We start from the raw sequence: 11,802 nt of genomic DNA, 5'->3' as shown, positions 1-11,802 counted from the left end.
ATTAACCAGTACAGTTGGATTTTTAATGACACTTTCATCTTCAAAGCCCTTCACCAACATGGGTGGATTAATTATTCATTTTTGGTTGTGTGTTAAAAAGAAAAGTCTTCAAAGCCACCATCCTTTCTCCCTGGAATTGGGGTTCTCCACCTTTCAAACGTTGCTTTTTTGCCCCCAAGGGAGAAAAGAAATTGCATCTATTTTTTTTTATGATAAAAAGAATACAATAGAAATATACTCTTTACAGTAGGAACAGATGATGTCCTTATATCCTGAGTGGGATTAGAAGAGGTCGGAAAGCAGTGTTTAAACTGTGTTTACAGTAAGCACTGTGAGAAATAACTTTGGCTGAAAGTGTTTGTTACTGCTGTCTTCTTATGTGCTTCTGAAAAGTAGCACAAATACATAAAGCGCCCTGCATTAAATGTTAAGTTGAAGTATAATAGGCAGACCCTTACATTCATCGCTAAAGTATATTTCTTTTCTGTTCCCTTCAAAAAAAGAAAAAATAGCCTAATTGAGTTTTTAAAAGATTTGGCCTCAGAGAAGAAAACCCTCAAGCCTTCCCTAGGGTCCTCCTTGACTTGACACATCTTGTAACCACAAGGGAGCAGCCTTTCCTTTGATGAGGTCTTCCTTCCACCTCCCCAGAAATGAAAGAGCAAGTGTAGGTTTGCAAACAGTCTAAAAGCCCTTTCCATTATAATGCCCTGGACGCCGGAAACCACAGAAGGCAGTCAAGTTTTGATTGTCAACGAGAAAGCCTCTGGTGATCTTTCGCTCAGCCGCCACGGAGATGCGTTGGTTCCTGGGAGGGCCTCTGCTGAATCCTTTAAGATTCCTCTGCTCTTGAAGACTCAGATCAGTGGATTACAGTAATTGAAAAGCTTAGGTGGCTTGGAAGATTATTCTGTTTGGTGTGCGCTCACATTTCCAGGCTAAGGGACAGAGCAGAGAAACCCTTCTCCCCTCTTTTTCTTCTTTTGAAAGAAGACGATCAGAGAGGAAGACGGGGTTTGAAGTGTGGATTAGGGATCTCAAATCTTTGCCTAGCACCTTCGTCTGGATCTTTATAAAAAGATTGAGGAGTGCAATGAATTCACGGAATCATGCAAACTTTCCTTGAAGCCTGTTCCGGAACCTAGCTTCCGGACCCAGAAACTTCTCCAAAACAGACCATCTGTGCCAGGCAGTGTGAATGGACCTGAAGATTTGCAGCCTCGTTTTCTGCTGAGAGATTAAGCTCTTGGGTGATCTGTTGGCTTTTCGGCGAATGATGGAGAAACGCAAACCGGCCGGACTGCTGAACTTGCCCTACCCCCTCCACCCGGTGCCCCTGGGCCTGCCGGGGACCCTAACCCGCGTCCCACTTAGGGACGCGTTCAGGGTCTCCTTGCATCTGGATGCCGCACGCGGCGCCCCGAGACGGCCCTACCTGCCCTTGCCGCTGGACGGCGCCTTGGAGCCCGCCTTCCTCCGCAAGCGCAACGAGCGCGAGCGGCAGCGGGTGCGCTGCGTGAACGAGGGGTACGCGCGCCTCCGAGACCACCTGCCCCGGGAGCTGGCGGGCAGGCGCCTCAGCAAAGTGGAGACGCTCCGCGCCGCCATCCGCTACATCAAACACCTCCAGGAGCTGCTGGAGCGCCACGCGCGGGGTCTGGAGAGCCCGGCGGGACCTCCGCACAGGCCCGAATGCAACAGCGATGGCGAGTCCAAAGCCTCGTCGGCGCCTTCGCCCTGCAGCGAGCCCGAGGAGGTGGGCAGCTAGTGAGCGGCCGGACCCCGGCGCCCGCTGCACGGCGCGCCTTTGCAGTCTGGTCTAAGGTTCTCTCCAACGTTGGATGCACTTTTAATCAGGCTTTTCCTCCAGGAAAAAAAAAAAAAAATCTTAGCCATAAGAAATTAGTGCTTTAGGGGAAAAGATATTTTGACATTCTGGTCGGGTTTTCCCCCTCATTGTTTTTGTGCCTGTAACTTAAAGGTACCTATTAAAGAAACTCTTTTCCTGGACTTCTCAAATGCAAAAACGTACCATGTTCTGAGCACCTCGTTCTGAAAACGCAAAGGGCAATAACAACGGGGATTTCCCACAGTCAGCTGTGTGGGTAAACTATGTACCTAACTATTGAAATCAATCCAACCTTAACCGAAGAACTTTCCAAAGATAAATAAATAAATGTCAGTTCTTAGGACGAGAGGAGAGTTTTCCTGCATTCCTTCCTTTGGGAACTGTATTAGAAATGGAATCGACACCGTGCTTTGGGTGAAGGTGACTCTAAGCTGACTCTAAGGTGACTCTAAGCTGACACCATGCCAGAGAGTGACGCTAGACCAGCCCATGCTGCTGACTTTGTGGACGGTAGTGTTAGGGAGGACGGTCTTCATTTGCTATATCCTGTTTTATCAAAAAGTGGCTTTTTGGAAACTTCATAGCATTTAGCAGATAATAACAACAGATGGTGTGGCTGATCTTTTTGGAAGAGAACTCAGATTGGTATGAAAACTTATTTTTCCTCTCAGTAGTTTTTGTCCACTGCTTTTTAAATTTTCCTTTTCTTTGCACTGCTCTCATGCCATCTGATTTCAGTTCAATTGAAGTGACACTGTGACTTAAAAAAAAAAGGAAAGCTTAGGTGGTTGAATGGGATGCACTGAGGTTGGTACAGTCTCAAAGTTCTATCACTCATTGCACAAGGCCTTCCAGGTATATTGAAATTATCTAGTGACTTGTTCCTAGTCTTTTAAAAATACTTAATTCTGGTCATTTTTTTTCCCCCCCTGAGAAACAATTATAAATTCAGTAGGTAAGTCAACAGCTTGTTAACCTAAGAAATAAACTTCCACTCTCTCAAGTTATTTTCTAATATGCTGAATTGCCCTTTCCACCAGGCTCCTTTGGTGTGGGGGTGGGGTGTGACGCTAGGAAACGGACAAAAAGACAAAACTGAGCCCTTTTGGGGAATTATTTCACTCCATCCCCACACTGGCCTCATGAAGGAGGATTTATTACCCTCTTTTTACAGATGTGACAACTGAGGGAAGCGAATATTCAGTGAACATCTTTTACACGCCAGGAATGATGTTGTGTGCTTTCTACATTGTGTCCTATTTAATTCTCATAAATCTGTGAGGTGGGTATGACCCATATTTTGTGGTTTTCTTAAAAAAAGTGAAGCTCAAAGACATTACCTGCTTGTCCAGGTTAATGAGTTAAGTGGGGCTATGATTAGTTGAGCTGAGACTCAGTTCCAAAGTCTGTCTGACCTCATAGCCCAGACTTGCTGTCACCCTTCCCTTCCCTTGCTCTGAGCAAACATTACCAGTGGAATGCTGAATCCATGTTAAAAGTATAATTGCTAGTATTTCTAAATTACTAGTTATAACAGAGTTATAATGGCATTCTGTTATTCCCAGCTGTGCAGATAAATACTGTGCAGTGATTCATAATGCAACTTTCCTTTTTCTTGAGAACAGGGGGAGCCTTTGGGTTTGAATGAACAAGATGTAAGAAGTGTTTTCTCTTACCCATCACTTAATTACAACTTCACACACTCCTACAATATGTCCATTTTAGTCTCTAGGCAGGTTGTTATTTCATATGGGAGTTTCAATGAAGCAAGCCTTGGTGAGATATATTTATTAATTAGGGATAAAAGGCAGGGAGGGGCACCCATATTACCTTCTTGGATGAGCTGGAGGAGATGCTAATGAACCGGGTCCCTAAGAAACTCGAGAGACTTTTTTAGGGGTCTTGGTTGGACAGTAATCACACTCTCTATTCCTTTATTCTGCCCCAGCTATGGCCTACTACCTTGCTACTTTTCTAAAGTAGGAATAATAACAATAAAAAAGTATATTTTCTTTAATCTACACAAGCTATGTGATTGCTTTATAAATGCAGGAAAAAAAAGAAAGACTTTTCATTTCCTTCTTTAAATAATGTATAAAATCAGTGAACAAATATACTTTGCTGAGATGAGTGGCTTATAAAGAGGATAAAGAGAATTTTAAAAGAAAACTTTATTCTGGATAAAATTCCTCAAGAGACTTTTGATGTGATTTTGTTTGAAGCCCTTTTGAGAATAAGGCAATGATTTTTTAGAAAACTTTTTTTTGAAAATATTAGTTTCAAGTATGCAGTACGTTGCTTAGACATTTATACAGTTTATGAAACGATCCCCCCGATTATTTCCCTCTGGCTCTACACACAGCCGTTACCTTACTGCTGATTGCACTCCCTATGCCATGCTCCCCATCCCCGTGACCATCTATCAACTACCAATTTGTACTTCTTTAACCCTCTACTCCTTTCTCCCAGGCCCCAACCCAACTCCCCTCTGGCCATCACCTCATCGTCCTCTGTATTTGTGGGTCTGTTTTCCTTTTGTTTGTTCTTTTTGTTCCTTAAATTTCACACATAAGTAAAATCATATGGTATTTATCTTTCTGTCTAATTTCACTCTCCTTTAGGTCCATCCATATCATTGCAAATGGTAGGATTTTTTTATGGCTGAGTAATATTCCATTGTATATATGAACCATAACTTCTTTATCCAATTGTCTGTTGATGGGCATTTAGGTTGCTTCCATATCTTGGTTATTATAAATAGTGCTGCCATGAAGACAGGGATGCACAGATCTTTACGAATTATTGTTTTGGTTTTCTTTGGATAAATACCCACAAGTGCAATTGCTGAGTCAAAAGGTAGATCTATTTTTAATTTTTTTTGAGGAAGCTCCAGACTGTTTTCCATGGTGGCTATACAAATTTGCAATCCTACCAACAGTGTATGAGGGGTCCCTTTTCTCCACATCCTTGCCAATACTTGTTGTTTTGAGAAACCTTTTGGAAAAAAATAAACTAAAATTTCATATCAATCATACAACTTTTTTTAGAGGAAAAAAAAATCAGGCAGTTTTTCTGGAACCTTCCTGATGGCTTACAGGGGCAGCACCAATCTAGGAACGAGACCTTTTAAAACGTTCAGTCTTCTGCTTTCCTGTGAATGAATGCTTAATTAACCACAGAACCATTTCACTTTCAAAAAGAACAAAACTGATCCCGGGTACTTTCGCCTTAGCATCCTTGCCACAATCGTTTTTGCTGCAAACATTTTCACCACATAACTAATTGGCCATAAGGCAATTTTGCAAGAAAAAAATATAAAATAACAGGTCGACAGTTTGGGTTATGTTTGGTTGGTTGATTGGTTTCATTTCTCCATGGACAAATCAACTGCGTTCATCTGACTTAATGTATTTAAGCTAGTTGTCAGTTTGGTTTCATTTCTCCACTGACAAGTTTTCAGTTACTCCCGTTTTCATATGACATACAGATCTTATCTAGCCCTCATAGTGGTCAATACAGTGACGAGAAGATGTGATGGTGGCAATGGTCTTAACATAGTTAGCATTTCTTTCAAATGAGGATGATTTGCCCCAAGATTTGGTATCTTATTTTAAAACTCACCACATTGGGAGGAGAAAGGAAGGCTGAGGACCCTCTCTGAGAGTGCACAGTTGAACCCACATTTCCCACAGAACAGGTGTCTAGGTACAATCCACAAAATAAAATCAATTATTTGCGTAGTATTCCCATGAATCTATACACATTTTAAATGTATTCAAATATTTTGTATCTCACAATAAACTCCTCTTGATTTTCTTAGGTCCTTTACTTAATTAATGTCCCTCTTTTATTTTTCATGACTTTATCCTTTCTACGGCAAAATTACCTTAGGGCCTATTAGTTATGCAGTGAAACCGTTTGCAGTAAAAACGCTTGCGACAAAGGTATCTACAGCAGAGATCCTACATTGAAAATACCGGACATGAACAAAATTAATTGCCAAGTTATGTAGAAGCAATAGAGGGGAGTTTTATGAAAATGGTGCATTCATTGAAGGAGAAACATTTACAGGGCCTTCAAGATCTTCCTCGTTTTGTTTTTGTTTTCTTTTTTGGCCACTCAGCCCAGACATAGCCATTGATTCTAATTTATTGCTTTTAGAATGTTCCCTGTGGTTCATAACCCTAATTAATTGCTGCAAACAAAGAAGGAGGGGCTGTGACGGGGTATGACAGTGTGCCCTGGCCTAGGTTTTGGTCCAGCTTTGCCACTCATTGACCTAGTGACCTTGGGTGAGTCTCTAACTTCTTTGGTCTCAGTTCCCTATGCCAGGACACATGAAGATTAGATTGCATCATCTTTTAAGCCTTACAGCTTGAAATGCCATTCGTCTGGCATGTGAAAAGTTCTAGACTGAGGGAAATGTAAAACATGCCCATGTACCCATTTCCTCCACGTGGCATAGTGGCTCTCTCTGTAGCCTCTTTCCCACTAGAAAGATCCAGAGCTGCAGCTTACTCTTTTTGAGTTCTAGATAATGTCTGATGTAAAAAAAAAAAAAAAAAAAAAAAAAAGGGCATAATCTTTTGTTAAATGAAATTTATAAAGAATCTTACAGTCTGGAGGAAAAAATGACCCATTTTGCCTGAACACGAGGAAAAAAAGGTGTAGGTGGTTTAACTGATGTCCAAAATGAAAAATGCTATGAGGATGCAGAGAAAAGAGGGATTTGTTCCAGCTTCCAGTCAGGAGAGAACTAGGAGGGGAAGCTTTGGGGGCTCAGCATTGGGCAGGTGAAAATGGAATGTGAATTCCAGGCAGAAGGTCCAAGGGGAACAGAGATGCCTAGAAAAGCAGCTGTGTTTGGGGAGTAGAAGCTGAGTTAACAGGAGACCAGAACTGATGGCTGAGACAAGGTTCTAGAAGGCATTGAAAGCCAGGCTAAAAAAACCCTGAACTTTATTTTTTAGACAATGGGGAACTATTGTTTTTTTTTTGGTTTGGAAAGAGGGTAAACTGTTTAGCGCTGTGGTTGAGGATCACTCACTGTAGTGGCAGGAAGCAGCCGGCCAATCTGGTATTGCAATAATTCAGAGAGGAAGTGAGAACTTTAGTCAGTGGCAGTGGGAATGAGAAGGATGGGATGGACTGGGAGACCACGTGGGAGTAGCATTGAAACTCAGAGAAGAGGGATGAGGGATGAGGAAGAGAGAGAAGTTAAAGACACCTCTGGGAAGTTCCCATCAACTGAAATGGGGACCACAGAAAGAGAAGATTTAAAAGTCCCAGTCTTGTTTTGGAGATGCTGGGTTTGAAGTACTGATAGGCTACTCCTGTCCATAAGCAGTTGTAAATGCTGGTGTCAAGGCCAAGAGGGTCGTCAAAGCCATAGACTTGAGTCGCATACATATAGATAGTAATAGAAATAGGTGAGAGCTCCCAGGGAGAATATTGATGAGAACAAGAGAAGAAAGCTAGAGCCGGCCTGCCCTGAAGGAGAGTGGCAGAAAAAATGTCTTTGAAGAGAAAGAACTAAGAAGTTAGAAAGAAAACCAGGGCTAGTAGGAGATCATGGCAATTAAATGTGGATATCATTTTATAAGGAGGAAGTGTGACAAGGGTCCTATGAATCGGAGGTGTCAGAGAGTTGAAGTGGTAGAGGAACCCATTAGATTTAGCCATTAAAAAACCTCTAGAGACCTTTATAAGAGCATAAAAGGGATGGGATGAGAAAGCAGAGGTAAGACGAAGATTGCCCTTTCAAGATATTTCACAGGGAAGCGAGAAAGAGAACTGAGATGGAGCAAAGGGAAACCAGTTGGAGGAAAAGATGGTTTATCAAAGATAGTTCTGAGCCTGAGGCCTTACAGCTGAAAGTCCTAGTTGATTCAAAGACTCACAGGTGACAAGGCTTCAAGGAGTCTGAAGTCAAGTGGAGGTGAAGTCCTAGGAACTGGAGAGATTAAAGAATTGGGAGGTCAGGTAGTTGGAAGGTGACGGATTCAGGTGAAGACTAAGGTAGGTGTTGAAGTCATGAAGGAGATGGAGCAGGGTCTGCCATGTGCAGGTAACAGCGATGAAAATGGGGACTGTGAAAAGTGTGACTATACAGGTTTAGTATTGTTCCTTAGGTAACGCCTACTTTCAAAAGCATTAACAGTTTTTAACGACTTAGTTAAAAAGTTGGCACAAATCTCCTCTGTGATGACACAAAATTTAAAATATTTGTATTTATTCCATATTTCATAGTTTTGTGACTACAGGTAACTCTGGGGAGTTCTACAGTGTTTGTTATATGAGACAATGATAATATATGCACCTTGCCCAAGAGTCTGGCAGCGAACAACAGATGCTCAATAACTTATTAATTTACTTTTGTCCATGGCTTCTGAGTTTAAAAAATAATACCCTTCTCAGTTAGCAAAATGTCAACAGACCAACCAATACGGAGTATTGGTTGGGGGCTGGAGAGAAAGAAAACGGTACCTATTTTCTTCCCTTTGTGGAATTTCTGGGGATAGGGGAAAGAGAATAAAATAACCTGGGGAAAAAAGAACAGGGTTTGGAGGACAGTAGAATCGAGATGTCCTTCAGTCATTTAAATCTGGTCTGCTCCTTTGACCAGCAGTTTTTGATCTGTCGGTAGCATAACTTCAACCCTGGACAATTGAGCTTAATTGTCATTCACCTGACTCCAGGTGCTTTAAGCCTTAAATTAAATTTGAAAGCAAAGTCCCATTAGGCTGGGAAAGCATTGCATAGGATGAGTCACCATGACTCAGCCACAAACCAAGCCAACCAAGGTGTCAGATGGTACTTTTCAAAAGCTTTCTGAGCTTTTTCTGTCTAGACCAAGGTTTCCTTCAAAACTCCCAAAGTCATGATTGTCATCTCCAAAAATGGATTAAGAAGCCCCAGCGACTGCTCTCCACCCTTCTGTACCAGCCATCGCCAACCCTTTCATCCTGTCAGGCGGACAGGCTGCTGAGAGAGGGCAGGGGGCCTAAAGTTCCTTTGTATTTTCTTTACTGGCCCAGGAACCCATAAAACTATTTCCAGCTCTTTGATTATTATTGCTGAGTTGTGTTGTGTTTGACTCTAGGCTGTCTGGGGGTTGAGATTGGTTTTTAATCCTTTCGCAGCTATTTAGCTGCGTCCTTTGGTGAAAATCTGTCAGCGGCCTTTTCATGTTGGGTGACTCATTGTCATTAACCAAAGTGAAACCCCAGCTGCTGCAGAAGGAGGTGTGTCCGGACATACAACAACTCTCCAGACTGGTTTCTGCCTGCAGAGCAAGACTTGAGGGGGCCGCTCCTGAAGACAGTTCTCATTTCCCTGACAGAGGGAAAATCTCTGAAGAAGAAATCCTATCTCAGTGTTTTAGGACTGGAAAGGGCCTTGGGAAATGACCTGATTCAACCCTGGGGGTTTTAGAGAAATGAAGGATTAAACCATACAGGGTAGAAGCATATCCCTTCTCTTTTAAAATAGGGACAGAAATTCTCCACCAGCCCATATTTCTTGAGGGCCTACCACAAAGCAGGCTGGCCCTTACATGTATTACTCTCATCCGATCTTCGTAACATTCCTATGAAGTACGTATTATTATATATCAGTTCTGTTTTAAAGATGAGGAAACTGAAGCTTAGAGAGGTGAGTGAAGTAATTTATACGGAGGAGTGATAGCAAACTGTGTCTCCTTTGTCTTTATCCATCTGTCCATTCGAACAGTCATTAATCAGTAAATATTTACTGATTACCCACATGGAGTGTAATATTAGGAAGAGTCAATACACAAGCATAAATAATGTTTCAGGTGGTGATAATGCTAAGAATAAAAATAAAGCCAAGATTTTTGTAATTCAATTACTTTTCACTTATTTCCAACATCTCTTCTTACACTGTTCTGAAGCAGCCCTGTGCAGATTCAAATGACTAGATAACTGTCAATCATAAAAACATGTTTGAAGACCAGCATTAAGTTTCCCCTGCGAGCTCTTCTTTTTTGAGACCCATGGTCACCATACTCCTAGCTCAATATCCATGTTAAAAAAAATGAGGAACAAGTAGAATAAAGTGCATTTAGGGCCCTGGTTGTTTAGGGGACCCCCCTCAAGCCCCATTGGCATTGATAGCAACCGAGGTTGAGTCAGAATATTAGAACACTTCCTTATATAATTCTGGTTTGACATCTGAAGGGAGAGCAAAGCATTTTCTACAGAAGGCCCACAACTTCAACTCTACCCTGACCAAATATTAAGGACCTGTATTCTGGTCCTGACTTTAGCTGTGTTTCCTTGGGCAAGTGGCATGACCTCTCTGAACCTATTTCTTCATCTGTAAAATTAAGAATAGTGACACCTATTCCATCTCATGGTAAAGGTGAAATGAGGCTACATCAGTCTAAAATCTCTATAAACTAGAAAGTGCTATCATCGCTATTAATCTGTGTAAATTAATTCTCTAATGGAAGATAGGGATAGCTTTGCAGAGATATACGACTACTGTTTACTCCCAGGAAAAATTCCATTCAACATAAAGTCAGTTGACGTTGATTAAATCCTTAAGTGTAATGGTGGAAACAGTAACATGCTAAGTTTTCTGATGCATAACAAGCCACTCCAAAAGTTACATTATGTCTCACAATTGAGAAATAATTGGAATTACCGAATGGCCTATGATGGACCCTCTCCATGTGGTCCTTCGTCTTCAAGGTCTGATAATCTCCTGGAGGCTGCCAGGCCTTTGGAGGCCAAAGGCTCAGGAGTCACGCATGTGCATTATTTTGGTCAAAGCAAGTCAAAAGGCCAGTGCAGATCAAGAGAAGGAAAACAGAGTCCACTTTTTGATGGGAGAGACTGCAAAACCACATTGCAAAGAGGCATCCAGAATAGTAGAAATTATTGTGGCTGTGTTGACAAATGACCTACCATACTTTGTATATGAGATGTCATTCTTTTTTAAAATTATCTATTTATCAATCTATTTTTAAATTATTTCAAACTTAAAGTTGCCAGAATAGTATAGAGAACTCCCATATCCCCATTTACTCACATTTCCCAACTGTTTATATTTTACCGAATTTGCTCCTTTGTCTACTCTGAATAAAATACTAATTATCATTAGTTGTTTTCTGCATCTTTAAGCGCCCCAGGATGCACTGCTTCCAAACAAGGTCCAATGTGTGTTTTCTGCAACATCATCAAGCAGTTCTTCAGTTCTCAATGGACACTGACTAGGTGTCCTACAATTTAACTCAATCCTGACACGATGGACCTGGAGATAGCCTCGGATCCCACAGGTGAAGGGCTCAGTCCCACAAGACTTCAGACACCAATCCAAGTTCAAGTCATTACCTGTGGTTATAACTGACTGGCTATAAATTGGAGGTTCCCATAACCCTTTCCTCGGGCTTGATTAATTTGCTAGAGCAGCTCACAGAACTGTTTACTTACTAGATCACCGGTTTATTACAAAGGATATTAATGGATATGAATGAACGACAGTCTGATGGATCAGATGCATAGGGGTTGGCCTGGAAGGGTTGAAAACACAGCAGCTTTTGTCCTAGAAGTTTGCGATACACCACCCTCTGGGGACAGAAACGCGTTCTGGTTCATCAATCTGAAAGCTTTGGGAACCCTGTCCATCTGGTTTTTATGGAGGCTTCGCTACCTAGGAACGATTGATTAAATCGCTGATAATTGGTGATTGACATCAATCTCCTGCCCTCTCTCCTCTCTGGAGGTCAGGGTGGAGCTGAAAGTTCTAACCCTTAATCACATGGTTGGTTCTCCTGCCACCAGACCCCATCCTCAAGGGCTTTCCAAAAGTCACCTCATTAACATAAACTCAGGTGTAGCTGAAAGGGGCTTGTTATGAATAACAAGACACCTTTATCTTTCTTACCACTTAGGAAATTCCAAGGGTTTTAGAAACTCTGAGCCAGAAAC

The 11,802-nt window shown here is 41.8% G+C and overlaps 1 protein-coding gene across 1 annotated transcript; it reads left to right on the top strand.

The window, feature by feature from the left end:
* The first annotated feature begins 705 nt into the window (after window positions 1–705).
* ASCL4 (achaete-scute family bHLH transcription factor 4) lies at window positions 706–2,942 on the top strand. The gene has a single exon (XM_039877860.1). It carries the CDS (start codon window positions 1,274–1,276, stop codon window positions 1,766–1,768), a length of 495 nt encoding a protein of 164 aa, XP_039733794.1. The 5' UTR covers window positions 706–1,273; the 3' UTR covers window positions 1,769–2,942.
* Window positions 2,943–11,802: the final 8,860 nt, after the last annotated feature.

The sequence above is a fragment of the Pteropus medius genome, unplaced genomic scaffold (genome assembly GCF_902729225.1).
Source record: "Pteropus medius unplaced genomic scaffold, Ma_sr-lr_union100, whole genome shotgun sequence".
NCBI classification, from domain to species: Eukaryota; Metazoa; Chordata; class Mammalia; order Chiroptera; family Pteropodidae; genus Pteropus; species Pteropus medius.
This window is presented reverse-complemented; position numbering and strand designations above follow the sequence as displayed.

Coding starts and splice junctions, on each gene's coding strand:
- ASCL4 (XM_039877860.1), top strand. CDS start 1,274: ATGATGGAGAAACGCAAACCGGCCGGACTGCTGAACTTGCCCTACCCC.